This window comes from Anabas testudineus, chromosome 3 (genome assembly GCF_900324465.2).
Source record: "Anabas testudineus chromosome 3, fAnaTes1.2, whole genome shotgun sequence".
Lineage (NCBI taxonomy): Eukaryota > Metazoa > Chordata > Actinopteri > Anabantiformes > Anabantidae > Anabas > Anabas testudineus.
In genome coordinates, this window is record NC_046612.1 from 26,162,268 (window position 1) to 26,179,393 (window position 17,126).

The window sequence follows — 17,126 nt, forward strand, 5'->3', positions numbered from 1 at the left end:
TATCCTTAAGATGTGTAACTAATGTGAAAACCAGAGAGCTGTCTATGGGTGAAAAACAATTGCAAAGCTGAGAGAAGATCAAAAATCCACCAGCGGCATTGCTCAAATATTGGCCTGGTGGCTCAATGGAGATCATTGGCCTTAGATGCAGAAGGTTCATGGTTCAAACCCTGTCAAACAAACCAGGTGTGTCCTTTAGCAATACACTCCACACTAGCTCCCTGGGTGCTGTATGTGTGTGTGTATGTTGTCCACTGCTCAATCCAGGGGGATGGATTAAATGCAGACGGCAAATGTCATTGTAACATGTACATATGATAAATAAAGGCTTTCTTTATAAAACCATTAAGAACAGTGGTGTCAAACGAACGGCCTGCGGGATAAATCTGAAAGTGAAAAAATGCAATGAGACATGAACTAGAATTTCTGAAAAATAAACTATTCCTAACAAAACAATTCTGATATAGACACAGCTAATGTTCAGTAATTACTACGATACATCTACGTACTTTTTTACTGGTCTTTGCACCCTCATTACCCAAATTGTCTTTCTCAAAAAGGAGAAAGGACACCGAATGTAGAGTTTTCAAAGAAAGATGAACTGCTTCCTATTTATTCACAGAGGTGAACAGGAAACCTGTGTGCTTGGAGTGTATGCAACACGTGTCGGTGTTCAAGGAATATAATATATATTATACTATAATATATAATACGGCGCCACTATGAGACTCAGCATAGTGAAAAATACGACAGCCTGCAAGGACAACTGAGAAGATGTTAGTCATCAGCTTTACTACAAAAGAGTTTGGTCATCAAGTTTATGTGTGTATTTTTTATGTGTGTTTCATGTATGATATTATATCTACAGGCCAGGTGATTACGTTCTTTTGTATACATTTAAAATGGCCAATACTTAGGCTTGTAAGACATTGGGAGTTTTGAGAATTATTACACATGTGGAAAAATAATTCCTACATCTTGATCAATTGATTTAATGTTAAAGTGCAATAGGCTACCGTATTCTTCAGATCTAAATACCTGTGACTTTTGTGTTTTGTGCCTTTTGTACAATCACTATGATCAGTTGTAATGCACACATGTAACTGATAAACTAAAGCAAATTGCACAATTTTCTTGAGAAATCTGACTTTCTTCATAACATGTTTTGTAAAAGGAGAGAAATTTTTTGTAATTGTAATTTGTTTTTTCCACCAAAACAAAGGGGATAACATGAATTTATTGTTATTTATAGCTATGATGAACTATGATGATGAGCTATGCTTCGATTTTAGGAACTAAAATGAGTTTGACACCCCTGATTTGGAATATCCTGTAGAAGAAAGAAGCCACTGGTGTTCAGACGTTTTACAGGTAGACTAAGGAAAACAACAGCAGTTGACAACAAGCATTGTGAGAGCTGTAAATAAAGAAACACACACACTAAAACACACATCGGCCACAACCTCCAAAGGGCAGTGAAGGTATCATGATTTACTGAAGACATGAACAAATGTAGAGAGGCCACGCCAGAAGCTGCAGAACACTCATTATTCTATATAGCTAGTTCAATAAATGTATCTGTCCAACTAAATGAAATTGCTACAAAAACTACATTTAAAGAAATTTAAAGAATCTTTAATTTACATATATATATATATATATATATATATATATATATATATATATATATATATATATATATATATATATATATATATTAAAGATTCTTCTAAACAAAAAGTGAAATAATCTCTACAACTAACTCTTATAACTAAACTTGAACTTGTTTTATTACAATTTATTTAATATCCAGATTGGTCCATTGTTGTGATACTGAGGTTGAGATTCCGAAGCTTGAATCTCAGTTTTAGGTTTTTATTTTTTAGTTCCGCAGGATATAAAGATTTATTTTGAAAAAAAAAACAACAACTTCCGGGTCAAATTGAAATCCGGATGCAGTGTGTTGTTAAATTTGCTAAAACGTCTGCGATTAAAGAAGATTCTAGAGTCTACAACCCCCAGACACTGAAGGCACAGTATGGCAACCACCATCAGCACTCAGCGGGGACAGGTACATACTGGGCTATATGTAACTTCGTTTTATGTACTAATCACAGACAGATAGCTAGGCGGAAGTACCTGGACTATAATTTTTCAACATCTCTATAAGTCATTAAACTGCTCAACATGGTAGTGGGCGCTGTTGACATTATCATATCCGGTAACGGTAAATAACTTAACTTAGGTAGGTGATGTTTAGTCTTGAACAAATGCGATTAAATGAATGCGGCAGCTCATGCACGGATTAACGAACCTAGACGGTCACACAGACTGGTCTCGGATCTGGAATGGTGGTGTGGATTGTGACTACAGACATGTCTGTGCTTCGATTGTTGTGCTTCGGACTATAACTTCTAGTTCAAGACGTTTTAACACAACTAGAGCACCTATGTCTACCACCAGAACTCTTTTGAAAGGAGCGATTAGCTTTACTTCATAGCTATCAGACCTCGACCACCATAGCTAGTGTTTGCATGCATTGCTAAATGCATCAGTGTTTGCTCGTACTTTCACAGATAATCGCACACATATATCTAATATAGTTACACGGATGAAAACAAGAAGAGAACACATTATTCTGTTTCTTACTGCATCATAAAAGCACATATTTAATTAGTTTTTTTAGTCTTGTTTGTGTAAACGTGTTGCATATAGTATAAGAAAGAACGTTACTGAAACGCACTTTAAACATTACAGGTACCGGTAATTACGAAAACTGTTGTAAAAAAAAGAAAAAGAAAAAAGATTTCTTACCATCTAACTTTATGGATCGTAATTCAATCATAGTGCAGAACGAAACATTGTGTGAAGTTATATAAAACCTGTGTTTTATTGACAGCTCCTTTGATCCAATAGACAGCCAGCACCATCAAACAAAGTGACTGTTTATGTTGCCTTTATTGAAAATTTACAAAATTATAGTTTTATAACCTTCACAACAGTGCAGACAGACATCTGAAGACAGTGCAAAACAGAACACAAAACACAAAAACAGCAGCGACCTGTAGCTAAAATGTACAATGTACATCTGATGTACTGTAAAAACGATGGTGGAAGTTATGTGCAAGAACAGCAAAGTCAAATGATTTGTAAAATAAAGACATGTAAACATTGTAACAGTTTGTAAAAAGGCTGCATCAAATCCAGTGAGTGTGTGTGAGTGTGTGCTCAGTTCAGTTTGTTGTGTGTGTGTTGAGGAGCCTGATGGCAGAAGTGTGAAGATGAGGTGTGAGGGTTGGGTGGGGTCGTCCACAATGCAGGTAGCTTTGTGGATGCAGCGTGTAGTTTAAATGTCCATGATGGAGGGGAGAGAGACTCCAATGATCTTCTCAGCTGTCCTCACTATTTAATTATCTAGGTAAGGGGTAAAATATTTTAAGATGTTATAGAATTTCTGTGCTTATTTTTTCTTTTAGTAGTGTTAATTTGAATTTATTCAGAAAGATGATTTCAGGCTTCTATTTTTATGTATGAAAATTTGCCAATTTGTTTTCATGTTAGCTTAATTTTGTATTTTCTACAATTTTCAACAGAGCTCTTTAGTTGGAGCACAAGAAGTAAGGTGAGCATGCTAAATATTAATTTAAAATTTAATACAATTCAACATATAAAGCAGAATATAAGCACATGCTTTATATTCTGCTATACATGCTGGAATGTTTCAACCTAGCAAGAAGTCCAGTTGCCATTACTCAACTTCCAGATATATATATGATAGTTACTTAATTGAAGTTCAGGTTGAAGTGGACAAGTTATTGACATTCCCTGTAGGTTTATTCTTACTTTAATGCATGTCCAAAAGTTTAGATACAGAAAAGCTCTCTCTAGCATCATTAGTCCCACTAAAGGACCTATAATGGTCTGCATCTATACCATGCCAAATCACTTTTCTCTGACTGACGTTTAAAAAAACTAAAAACATCATAGACTGTTTCATCAAGTTTAGAAACCTCACAGTTAACCATTTTATTAAAGAGTTTACAAAGGGCACCAATCAGAATGTTTACTTTTTTTAACCATTAACAACATATTTCAAGCATTAGCAAACAAGCCAACTGATTTTAGTTGATGTTAGAATACAGAAAATATGTAGAACAAGTAACACATCAGAAATGTGTTACTTGTTCAAAGAAATTTCTTTTCTTTTTTTTTTATTTTCAAATTGCATTGCATTAATGTTTTTCCACATCAAGAGGAGCCAGCTGAGGTGGCTTTGGCATCTGTTTTGAATGCCTCACGGGACACCTCCCTACATTTTTGGACAGCTCCTCCTGTTTTTAGTGTACACCTTTGTTGATTGACTTGACATAACTTAACACTTTTGATCCCCCAAAGGGGAAATTCATGTGTCAGTATGTATGTATTAATGCAGATAGAATAATACTCTACAAAGATAACCTCAGTAAATGCAGTTTTTTAATGATTTAATTTTTTAGTGAATTTATTAGTTTCCCACCTGGAAAAAGTAATTGCCATTGTAATTCCAGTAATTTGTCAAAAATAATTGAAAATACACAAGTCAAAATATGGATAAAAGAAAAATTTCAAATTACTGAATATCTTTGGAAAATATTTAAATCAATCATTAAACAATGGGATTAAGTAAGTACAGTGCATCTAGAAAGTATTCACAGTGCTTAACTTTTTAACAGCCTCATTCCAAAATAAATTAAATTCATTGTTTCCCTCTAAATTATACAAAAAATACCCCATAATGTCAAAGTGAAATAAGTTTGAAATCATTTTAAATTAAAAATAAAAAAATCCCATTTACTTAAGTATTCACAGTCTTTGCTCAACACTTTGTTCTCAGCACCAATTACAGCCATAAGTCTTTTTGAGTATGGTGCAACAAGCTTGGCACACTAATTTTTCGGCATTTTCTCTCACTCTTCTTTGCAGTTGTGGTGTCAGTTTTTCGTTTTCTTGGGCATGTTCAGTCAATTTCTCTCCTTCATGGTTTCCAAAATGTTTTCATGTCTTGTTCCAGGAATTTCCCCTCTCATCTGCCACTTGCATTGCCTTGAACTTATTGTGACTTGAGGCCAGAAATCCTCTCCTTATCTGCCACTTGCAGGCCTTGCACTCCTTTTTACCCAAGGCCACATTCACACAAGTGTGCCACCTTTTGGACATTCTCAGAACCACACTAATACATCATGCAGTGGCAGTCACACACACACACACACACTCTCTCTAACTGGGAAATCCCCATTCTCACTACTGAAAAGGAGACACAGATTCACCTCTTCTTCACCTGCACAGCACACACTTTCTGCAATACACAATAGGACCTACAGGGCATATCTGAGTGAATATTCCTGATTACACAAGTAAGGCGCATTTTCCAAGAACACCGTTTTTGTTTTCAACATAGTACATCTCAACCTTCAATTTTCACAGCCATTTTCAGATCTGTGGTCTTCTGCCAAACTTAATGTAATTTGATTTAATCTGTTTTAGCCACTCTTCCATAAAGCTTAGACTGGTGAAGAACATGCAGTGCTACGTACGGTGTAACAAGGCTACTCCATATCAACAGGTCCCAGATGAATTAAGGTGGAGAAAACATTATAATTTGGATATGCTTTGTTACCGCCTATCCTAAACATCCTCAGCAGAAAAATTAATTCTCAATTTTATCACAGTATCTCACAGAATAAGGTCAAGGACCTCCAGCTGAGGCTTAGTAAAGGCTGGGTGCAGGACAAGTGTCCAAAACATCAAAGGAAATGAAAATGAAATGAGAAATATATTATATAGAATGATAGTGTGATATTACCGCATGTACTAATAACATTTAATTTCTTACAGTTATTATTAATACATATCAACTTGGTTGAATATGCATTGGTCTCAGTTCCATGCTTTGTCTTTGCACCTCTGAATCCCTGCATTTTTTTTTTTTTTAGGTGTATATTGGGGAACTTCCCCAGAGTTTTCTGCGGATCACTCCCACTCAGCAGCAGCAGCAGGTCCAGATGGATGCCCAGGCAGCCAGGCAGTTGCAGTATGGAGGCTCACTAAGCGCTGTAGGCCGGCTCAGCATTACTGTGGTCCAGGTAAACACAGCTCTGTTTTGATGTTTAAAAAATACATCAGGATCTATGGATCTTTTATTCATAATATATTTGTATAATGTGTTTTTTTTTAAGGTAGAGCATATTATGAATGACAGCACATTTTTTAAGATCAAAGTAAATAACAGTCCTGCTGTTTGAAAGTTGTGATCTATTAAACTGATATATTGATTTGTGTGAGTTCCCCTCCATGTTTTTGATGCTAGTTAGGTGAGTTAAGAGTAAAGACAACATTAAACAAGTTACAAACTTAGACACTGTTTGATAAACAAATAAAGTGGAACATGCAGACATAGTATAGTCATTCGATTTTATACAATACTGCATCGTAACGTAATTTGTTTATAATGTGATGCGCCACATGTTGGTGCTACAAGGCAACCACCTTGACAGCCTGTAACAAAAAATAAATACACTATATTGCCAAAAGTATTCGCTCACCCATTCAAATAATCAGAATCAGGTGTTCCAATCATTTCTATGGCTGCAGGTGTATAAAATGAAGCACCTAGGCATGCAGACAGTTTCACTTTCAGGAGCTCAGTGAATCCAGTCTGGAACTGTGATAGAATACCACCTGTGCAACCAATCCAGTTGTGAAATTTCCTCGCTCCTAAATATTCCACAGTCAACTGTATTATAAGAACGTGGAAGTGTTTGGAAACGACAGCAACTCAGCTGCGAAGTGGTAGTCCACGTAAACTGACAGAGCGGGGTCAGCCGATGCTGAGGGGCATAGTGTGCAGTAGTCGCCAACTTTCTGCAGAGTCAATTGCTACAAACTTCATGTGGCCTTCAGATTAGCTCAAGAACAGTGCGCAGAGAGCTTCATGGAATGGGTTTCCATGGCAGAGTAGCTGCATCCAAGCCATACATCACCAAGTGCAATACAGAGCGTCAGATGCAGTGGTGTAAAGCACGCCGCCACTGGACTCTAGAGCAGTGGAGATGCATTCTCTGGAGTGACGAATTGCGCTTCTCCAACTGGCAATCTGAATGATGATTCTGGGTTTGGCGGTTTCCAGGAGAACGGTACTTGTCTGACTGCATTGTGCCAAGTGTAAAGTTTGGTGGAGAGGGGAATATTGTGTGGGGTTGTTTTTCAGGAGCTGGGCTTGGCCCCTTAGTTCCAGTGAAAGGAACTCTGAATCATACAGTTGAGTAAAGTGTGAAACCGTTTTAAAACTTTTACTTGACAGGATACCATTTTCAAAGTGTGATGTATCATAACATATCTTAAATATTCCACTGATTCACTATCTTTTCTATTCAGTTCAGTTTATTTATGTAGGTGAGGTTAATGTTTAACATAGTGCATTTTTTTATATACGAATGTACTGTCTAGGTTCTAACAGTTCATACACATTTTCTTTCCTAGCCCCATTTATTGAGTACACAGGAGTACATGTGCCAGCTGAATCTTATGTAAGTAACTTATGTGAATCACCTACCTCACTTATGTATCACCCCTTGTTTGTTTTGCTACTTTACATAGGCCAAGCTGGCTAAAAACTATGGTATGACCCGGATGGATCCATATTGTAGGATACGATTGGGCTATGCAGTCTATGAGACACCAACTGCCCACAATGGAGCCAAGAACCCACGCTGGAACAAAGTGATCCAGTGCACTGTGCCTCCTGGGGTGGACTCCTTCTATCTTGAAATCTTTGATGAGGTAAGGAGGCAAAACAATTGCTAAATCATCTGAGCTGCTAAATATGTTTGATAACTGTTTCCCTGATTTGGCTGAGTTGTGGCTAAAGCTCTTGAACACAGATAATTTTCATGATTGTTCAGTTTTCTTATATCCCTGCATAACAGAAATGTATATAATAAAACTGGTTTTGTCTGGGCATCTTTACTTACACTGCTGCCCCTGCGACCTGGCCCCGGATAAGCGGAAGAAGATGGATGGTTTTAGTTTTTCAAATTATTATGGCTAATTGCTGAGGGAACTCTTTATGCAAATATCTACACTAACCGGTACAGGCCACATGAACTTGGGCCATGTTCTTACAGCAGAATTTAAAGTTGTGTTAGTAGACAGGTAACACTTTTCACAAACGGTTGTCTTTCCAAAGTTGTAACTTGTTTGCCAAATAATGTTTCAATTAATGTTTTTTTTTCCCCCAGCTTTCATGTTTTCCACAGAAGGTGGAAACAGTCCCATGTCTGACCTTATTATGCCCCCTCGAGCATAATATCGAGTCCCCAAAATGTACCTATTGTATACAGTTCCATGCTGAATAACTAAATTATTGATGAAGCAGTTAAAGTTTATGGCTTCTTACTTTTTGCATGTGTTTGTATGTACTCAGAAGAGGAAGTAGTCAGTCTTGTCACCATGTTTTTCCTGTGTTTGCTGATGTGCCATCCAGAGAGCGTTCTCCATGGACGACAGGATAGCGTGGACTCATGTTACCATTCCTGAAGTCCTAAGGGAGGGCAAAGTGGTGGATGAGTGGTTTAGCCTCAGTGGCAGGCAGGGTGATGACAAGGAGGGCATGATCAACCTGGTGATGTCTTTTGCTGTGAGTACATTCATCCCCTCAATTTATATTCCAAAGTAAATAAAAAATACAATTTTTAAAATGATTTCATTTAATAAAGAAAGCTGTCCACTTGTAATAAAAAGTAATCGCCCTACCTTAGTAAATCATGAATGAACAGTGATTAACCAATTTCTTTGGAAAGCTGAGTCAAAGATTAGAGCTGTGGTCAACCTTTCCAGGATGGCCTACCAAACTTACTCCAGGAGCATCCAGGAGGTCAAAAGAACTCCAAACAACATTTAGAGAACTGGTTGGCCTCAGTTGTGGTCAGTGTTCATGATTCAAGAAAAAGTGAGAGAATTGCGGATATTTACCTAATAAGTACCTTCTGAATGTCTGCTAGAAGATGTGAATGCAGCACTACCAACAATACCAACTATGACCATCATTGAGACCAATCAGCTGTAAAGCAGCACAGCAATTGTGATCCTTGATGTACTTGGCTATAAGATCAACACAAGCCATAAGGTGCAGTATCCTGGCAACACGGAAAGAAGTTAGAAAGAAGTACAGCAACATGATCATAGTTGAGGCCTTGGAGACTGCCAAGCAAAGGCTTACAGCCCTGGCTACCCAGCTGAAGAGATAAACCAGAGAAGTTGAAACCAGAAGAATAAACAGGATGTTCTCCCTGGGGTCCTTGGGCTTTCTTCTGTTGTTTTGGATGCCATTGTCTTTTATTGTTATCTTGAGAAAGATAATCCAGAACTTTTGCGCACTCAACAATCGAGCTGCCCTGGTTCTTAATTTGTGAATGTCACAATGTCTGGTGTGAATGGCTCTCTTAAGGTCATGCCACAGCATTTCAATCCGGTTGAGGTCAGGACTGTGACTGGGCCACTCCAGAAGGTGTATGTTGTTCTGTTGAAGCTATTTTTTTGTTGAATTACTTGTATGCTTTAGATCATTGTCCTGTTGCATCACCCATCCTCTGTGGAGCTTCAGTTGGGGACAGATGGTCTTACGTTTTCCTGCAAAATGTCTTGATAAACTCTGGAATTCATTTTTCTATCAATGACAACAACCCGTCCAGGCCCTGAGGCAGCAAAGCAGCCCCAAACCCTGATTCTCCCTTCGCCATGTTTTACAGTGGGGATGAGGTTTTGATGTTGGTGTGCTGTTCCTTTTTTTTCACACATAGTGTTGTGTGTTTTTTCCAAACAACTCAATTTTGGTTTCATCTGTCCACAGAATATTTTGCCAGTAGTGCTGTGGAACATCCAGGTGCTCTTTTGCAAACTTCAAACGTGCTGCAATATTTTTTTTGGACAGCAATGGCTTCCTCCGTGGTGTCCTCCCATGTACTCCATTCTTATTGTAGATGTGTCAACAAAAATGTTAGCATGTGCCAGAGATTTTTGTAAGTCTTTAACTGACACTCTAGGATTCTTCTTTACCTCATTCAGCATTCTGCGCTGTGCTCTTGCAGTCATCTTTACAGGACGACCACGCCTAGGGAGAGTAGCAACAGTGCTGAACTTTCTCCATTTGTAGACAGTCTGTCTTACCGTGGATACATGAACATCAAAGCTATTGGAGATACTTTTGTAACCCTTTCCAGCTTCATGCAAGTCAACAATTCTTGATCGTAGGTCTTCTGAGAGCACTTTTCTGCGAGGCATGGTTCACATCAGGCAGTGCTTCTTGAAACCAGTAAACCCAAAACTGGTGTGTGTTTTTTTTAAAGGGCAGGGTCAGCTTTCAGCAACACATCCAATATCATCACACTGATTGGACTCAAGGTTGGCTCATTCCTGGCTCCAATTAGCTCTTGGGGAAGTCATTAGGCTAGGGGTTCACATACTTTTTCCACCCTACACTGTCAAGGTTGATATGTTATGTTCAATAAAAACATGAAAACATATGTTTGTGTAGTATTATTTTAAACAGACTGTGTTTTTCTATTGTTGTGACTTAGATAAAGATCGGAGCACATTTTATGACAAATTAATGCAGAAAACCATGAAATTCCATACGGCTTACAATGTCTTTCTTGCCACTGTATATCCATCACAGGTGCTATGATGAAGAGATAATCAGTTTTATTCACTTTACCTGTTAGTGTTCATATTGTTATTTCTGTACATTCAGTGCATGAAGTGATATTATTAATCTTGTGCCTTTTTCTTTCTGTCAGTCTTTACCAGCAGGGGTGATGACTCAGCCCGTTGTCCTAATGCCATCAGTGTATCAGCAAGGAGTTGGATATGTGCCCATCACAGGTCAAACAGATAGACACACATGCACACACATTGGTACAATTATGTTGTTTTGTTAATCACACAGCTAGTCAAACTAGCTAAGGTATATCTTCTGTGAAGGAGCTTAGCCAAATATGAGAAAATAGCCCTGCTGATGTCATAATGATGTAATTAAGTTTGTCAATGCTCTTTCCTGTAAATTCTAAATTTCAAACAGAAAAACTTAGAATACTTTCCTGCCTTAGATCTGCTAAAGTAAAGCTGACTCTTAGCATTATGTGTCCTGTGTCACTAGGAGTGCCAGCAGTGTACAACCAGGGCATTGTGCCCATGGCAATGCCAACAGCCATGCCAGCTGTTGGGGGCCAGGTGCCAGTGTGCAGTGAGGAGGACCTAAAAGCTCTGCAGGATATGTTCCCAAACCTGGATAAGGAGGTGGTCCGCACTGTGTTAGACGCCCAGCAGGGCAACAAAGATGCTGCCATCAACTCTCTTCTGCAGATGGCTGAAGAGCTGTAACCACTTACAGTGGACCAGTGTTAGCTTAATTCACACATAAATGCACACACGCAGATTTCTAAAATCTTTACTCATGGAGTTAGTGCTTATACTTTGCACACAAGCATATTGTTTTTGTACAGTTGTGAGGACACTTATTGACTTACCTACCTGATTACCTTAACCATCACAAGAAATGCCCAACCACAATCCTTACTTTAACCATAATCTAAACCTAATTCTGACTTAAATACTGAAATACCAAGTCATAGCCAGCACTCTGAAGATGTGAGGGGCAAACAATTGACCTCACAATGTCATAATGTTCTCACTATGATGGCATCAGAGTAAAATTTGTTCACAGAAACACAGAAAGACATAACAAAACACAGTGTGGCTGTCATGCACACTGGAACAATATCTGAGTTCCTTTTTGCTCTGCCAGCTGGGCAACCACAGAGACCTATTTCTTCTCCCTTTATTTTTGGCCTAAAATTACAAGGAGCCCTGTCTTTCTCGGGTAACTCTGACACTTGCAGCAGCTGCAACATGACCTGTGTTCTCTTTTGGAAGTAGAAGTTACGGGTTTTAAATTATCAATAACAGATATATTTTGGAAATTTAGGGTCACATAAATCACATTACAGACTAAAACAAAATACTAAATTGGCATTAGCGTGAATTGATGGGTATTGTAAATTATTCTAGCCTAAATCATTATGTTTTCCTGATTGTTTGAGTGTCACAATCATTTGCTGTATTCATAATAACCCAGTCTGTATATCCCCACTGATTCTATGGTTTGATTTGTACAAAGTCGTGTTCAGGATCCATCTTCTGTTTATGGTGGTGTTGTTGTGAAGAAAATCTGACTGTAGTAACCGGCAGTGAACAACTTCCGTTTCATACATAGCTGCAAAATGTTAAGTGCATTCAAAATCCAATAAATTATTATTATTATAATTATTATTGTTGATATAGATTTTTTTCCCCATGGGATAAAAAAAGACAGGGTACTACATTTATTTTGTCCAAGGCAACTTGTTATCAGGAGGAATTGGGAATTGATTCACTGATCAACTTGTAGTTAATGGAAAACTACTTTTAATGTGTTGCCCCGCTACCCCTATATAGAATTAAATGGTAATGGTGATCGAATAATTAAGAATGGACAAAATTTATATAAATATAACCTCTGAAGGCCAGACCACTCCATCGTTCCACTGTCATCTTTTCAAGTAATAACCATCCTGGTCCATGTAAGCAAGTAATTGCCCCTAAACCTCATAACTGCTTGTGCCACCTTTGGCAGCATTATTTCCTAGATCAGTTGTTGTGTTTGTGTAATTTTGGTAGGCCGACCACTCCTTGGAAGGTTCACCACCGTTCCAAGTTTTCTCCATTTGTGGTCACAAAGCCTTTTGGGATTACAAATTGCTTTGTAACCCTTTCCACACCTACATGTCAATTACTTTGTTTCTGATCTGTTTTTGAATTTATTTTCTTTCTTTTTTCTTTTAGTATGCTTTACTTTGTCAGTTCCTATGTAAGTTTAATTTTTGATTGAATAAGTCTGGCAGTAATCATGCCTGAGTGTGACAAGTGAGATTTAACTCTTTAAATGTGGTAAAACACAGTTCATTCATGACTTAGTGTCCTTCTCCTCACTCACGATTCCAAGACTAATTATGACTTACAGTGACCGATGATGCCACTGTTTAGAGTACTAGAATTGAATTTGTGCCCTCCAAAATGTCAAATCAGGCATAATGTTTGTGGAACGCACACCCATATGCTTAAAATATTCAGAAGTTCTTAATATTTAGCATTACCCAGTAAACAACAAGAATGTTGACACAGGTGATCATATTGCAGAAATATAATTTTAATAATTAGCTGAAGAAAGTTAACATGGCAGAAACACTGTTGTAATGTGACAGTGGAAAAAAGGCATATGTTGAACTATTAAAAATAAAATGTGACAAGAACGTCTAGGGTTAGGTTTTGCATAGTGTTTGTATAGTTTAAGTCCAGTGTAAAACAGTTTGCAGCTGATCAGCGTCTTCTGCGACGCTGCGGTTTGGATGTTGTTCCCATCACACACTCAGATTTGCTGCAGCTGCACGTCTCCACCATGGTGTAGCTGTGCTGGAGCTTAGAGCCATTGAGGCAGGTCAGTTCCACCTGTTTCTGACTGGTGCGGGCTTCCTGACAGCACTCACACTGGTGCATCATCATGTTGGCTGCTGCAGAATACCTGCAAGCAGAAACAAACAATAACTTTTACACTGAAAAAAGAAACCCAGCTGTGTTGAAATTCTTAACTTTGTTTTTATTGAGCTTATTGCAAATTTCAGTTCATCTGACAATAAGAGACACATACAGTAGTGTCACATAGCAGATCATAGTAAAATTGTATTTGGTTAGTTCATAACTATCTGTGAAAGTAACTGATTTATTGTTAATCACAAAAAGCTGTTCATGATTAACACTTAATTAGCCACACAAGTAGGTATTACTTGCTCATTTCTAATTACTGTTTACTTTTTTTGCACCCCCAAGTAAAATGTCACATGTAATAAGTACCATCTCCATAGCAGAACAAACACCCAACATTCAAATGAGCTACACAGTGTGTGTACAGTAGCAGATTTTTCCCACCATGAAACAGAAGTTTATCTTTAAATATTTTCATGTAAAGGGAAAATGTTTTTATGGTTAACATCAAATTTAGTGCTAAATAGACTCACATGGATGAGCTTCCACAGTGTCCTGCGCAGTACGTCATGTTGACCAACTGCATGCTCTTACAGCCATTCACCTCGATTACTGACTGTGTAGTGTGGACCTCACAGACACTCTGCAACTTGCCTGAAACACAGCAATTCCAATAAAAATAAAATACAAATTTGTCCTCATCACTCCTTTCTTTAATAAAATGTGTTCATGATTTCAGTAATTTAGTGGCTGTTATATAAAAACTGTAACTCACAGGTTTTGCAGCAACCATTTGCATCTGTTGTCTCAGTGCCCTGCAAGAAGAAAGACGTGTTAGCCATAGGTAATATGTAGTGAGGCAGTGGTCATTGGGACAGTATTAGCTGTGAGGGATTGATAAACTTACAGGTTCACAGTCCAGGGGGTTAAATGGAGGACAAGAGGTCTTGGTCTCCTTGGTAAGAAACTGTCCATTGATGTTCTCACAAGTATATTGCACACACTTGTTATTAGGGGATACAAAAGTGTTGTTTATCTGTAAAAAAGAGGAGCATAATCAAAATCAGCTTTCAACAGGGAACACCACTAAACACAATACCACTATATTTAGATTTTAATAGGTTTTGAATGGTGACCCTAAAGTCTGTGAATGCACTGCAACCACAGAAAGCATGCAAATACACAAAACATAATCAAACTGAGAACATATCTTTATCACATGTGAGTGTGAGATAGTAAAATTGCTAAAGATATTTTTTAATGTAGTTTGAAACATATTAATCCTACTTTTATATTTGAATTAGAATACTTTTACTTTATATAGAAAATAAAACTAAGAAATACTTTTCTCTTTCAGTCTTACGTTTATTAGTTCTAAATGGATGAATAAAATTCTCTAGCTAGAGGTAATGATATTCTTCGCTAAAATGTGAGGTAAAATTCAGAAAGCTGCTGTACTGACCGCAATGGTATGTGTTGTGTTATCTGGAGTGGTGAAAACACAGTCCTTCTGAACACAGGTTCCGCAGCACTTGTCAGATACAGTTTCATATTTAAAACCCTGGAGAGAGAATGAGCAAGAGTAAGGGAGACAGACAAAATAACTAATTAGTTAATTTAAGATAAATGGATAGTAAACAGTGCATCATTTTGCTGGACATTGTTTTTAAATGCATTATTATTTTATCTTTTAAGACAAAAGATAAAGCTTACAAAAAAATTTAAAATAGTCCCATAGTGTAACAGATACCTACTTAGCCTAGAATACAAACAAAAAAAAATCCAGAATAGATTTTCCAAAAAATCCACTAAAAGAAATGCAAAGAAAGTAACATAGATATACATTGCAATTTTTAAGAAATTATACAAACAAGGTAAAGGAAGAAAGACAGGTAAAAAAAAGGATGCATGCATACATCACCATTACATTCAAAGGCAATATATTGGCTAACAGCACTATCATAAATTCTAGCTTAGCCTAGTATCTCGAAGGTCTATGTGTGTCCCAATAGTAATGATGTAATGCTAGTGGAGTGAATGTGTGTTTTTTGTTGTGTCTTGTGGACTTACTTGGGAACAATTTGTGTTGCAAACAATAGGTTTGCAGGTGATGATATTCAATTTGGTGATGGGTTCTATTTTAGGACCACAGTAACACTCCTGGCAGGGCCCAGGCTTAAAAGCTGCTCCTGATGGCTCTGCTGATTTTCCTGTTGATGCTGCTGATGTTCCTGATCGTGCTGTTGTTGTTATTGCTGACGGCTGTTCTGGTGCTTCTAATGGTGCTTCAGATGGTGTTTCTGGTGTTGGTATCTTGGCACCAGGCTATAAAATACACAATGACCAATACTGTACTCAGAAGGAACAACGGCAACGAGTTTTGATCATAAGCTACCTTTTCACGTTGAAAACCAACATACATATCATATACCACAACCTGTCTATATTCATGAAGGATGCATTCATACATGCTGTTTTATGTGGCTTAGATGAACTGAAGTGTGAAATGTTATTAGGAAGGGATGAACAAATGAAGACCTACATCTGTCTATTTGTGGTGAACGAAAAGCAGACTAACTACCTATTGTGGATTTAATAAGGCTTTACACTTTTATTTATTTATTATTTATATTTATTTATTGGAGCCGTCAAAAATATTTGATTTGCTCTCTAATCTTCTCTGTTATTTGTTTCTCTCATGTATCAGCGAGTGAAAAATGTGTTAAATCAGATGAGTGTATTATTTGTTTGTGATGTTATTTAAGACAATTTAACAAACCCATTTTGAACAATTTCTTACAGGTTTACCAGGGTTAACAGGGCAACATGTTACCAGCCACACTGTATGTGAGTCATAAATCCTGTCTTTGTCCCTGTCTTGTAGACTTGACTGCTACCTGTGATTCTGGATGGTGTATTTGCTCTTCTAACTCTCTTGAATTTGTTTGTCTGTTAAGACTACTGAACTACAATTATGTTCAGTGACCTTTTTCTAGCAAAGAACTTCATCTTACTCTCCTTAGTCTTCATTTGTGTCATCCTTCTCATAACTGAAGTGTGAGAGGTATAGTATAATGATGTTTAGAGCTTGAACTTTGTGCTTACCTTGTACTCAGTCATGTCATAGACGCATACACCTTTAGGAACTGTAGAGACAAAAAAAGGGTTTATCTGATCAGTAATACTGATGGAAGCTAAGCTATTGGTATATTGATAGCACAATTTTTGGTCTGAATAGACTTTCAGAAATAACTAACTTTTCAAAAATAACTAGAGTCACATACCACAATTGTAGGCTTGGCAGCAAGTGTTGTTGGTGATGTTGAGTTCAAAGCCCAGCGGGCAGGTAATAGGTGAGGGACAGAGGTTTGTGTTGCATTCTGTTGGGGTCAATTACATGTGTAAATATAGACACTTGCATGAACGGACTTGATTGATTGTCTCATGAATATAATTTCTGTAACTGTAACATCTATTCTTTATGTTTACCTGATTCTTCACAAGTTAATGAGAGA

At 37.5% G+C, this 17,126-nt stretch overlaps 2 protein-coding genes across 3 annotated transcripts in view; one reads left to right on the top strand and one right to left on the bottom strand.

Annotated features, from left to right (window-relative positions):
* The first annotated feature begins 1,929 nt into the window (after nucleotides 1-1,929).
* tollip (toll interacting protein) lies at nucleotides 1,930-12,357 on the top strand. Of its 2 annotated transcripts, XM_026377963.1 has the most exons (7): nucleotides 1,930-2,071; nucleotides 3,594-3,622; nucleotides 5,973-6,122; nucleotides 7,636-7,818; nucleotides 8,522-8,674; nucleotides 10,833-10,917; nucleotides 11,192-12,357. In XM_026377963.1, the coding sequence occupies exons 1-7, from the start codon at nucleotides 1,954-1,956 to the stop codon at nucleotides 11,413-11,415; spliced, it is 942 nt and encodes a 313-aa protein (XP_026233748.1). In that variant the 5' UTR covers nucleotides 1,930-1,953; the 3' UTR covers nucleotides 11,416-12,357. The 2 variants fall into 2 exon arrangements, with proteins under 2 accessions (XP_026233748.1, XP_026233749.1); XM_026377964.1 differs by lacking the exon at nucleotides 3,594-3,622.
* Nucleotides 12,358-13,430: 1,073 nt separating this feature from the next.
* The window catches only part of LOC113174642 (mucin-5AC-like), a 41,184-nt gene continuing 37,488 nt past the window's right edge, over nucleotides 13,431-17,126 (bottom strand). Inside the window, exons 34-41 of the mRNA XM_026378722.1 lie at nucleotides 16,896-16,991; nucleotides 16,717-16,757; nucleotides 15,682-15,936; nucleotides 15,074-15,172; nucleotides 14,519-14,647; nucleotides 14,387-14,426; nucleotides 14,145-14,265; nucleotides 13,431-13,651 (exon numbers count right to left, since the gene is read on the bottom strand). Of these exons, the coding sequence (XP_026234507.1) occupies nucleotides 13,450-13,651; nucleotides 14,145-14,265; nucleotides 14,387-14,426; nucleotides 14,519-14,647; nucleotides 15,074-15,172; nucleotides 15,682-15,936; nucleotides 16,717-16,757; nucleotides 16,896-16,991 (983 nt within the window). The 3' untranslated portion in view covers nucleotides 13,431-13,449. The remainder of the gene's footprint in view (nucleotides 13,652-14,144; nucleotides 14,266-14,386; nucleotides 14,427-14,518; nucleotides 14,648-15,073; nucleotides 15,173-15,681; nucleotides 15,937-16,716; nucleotides 16,758-16,895; nucleotides 16,992-17,126) is intronic.

Excerpts from the sequence above, each read along its gene's own strand:
- tollip (XM_026377963.1), top strand. The coding sequence starts at position 1,954 with ATGCAGTGTGTTGTTAAATTTGCTAAAACGTCTGCGATTAAAGAAGAT. Across the intron at positions 3,623-5,972 it reads GTTGGAGCACAAGAAGTAAG|GTGTATATTGGGGAACTTCC; the intron begins GTGAGCATGCTA and ends TTTTTTTTTTAG. Across the intron at positions 7,819-8,521 it reads ATCTTGAAATCTTTGATGAG|AGAGCGTTCTCCATGGACGA; the intron begins GTAAGGAGGCAA and ends TGTGCCATCCAG.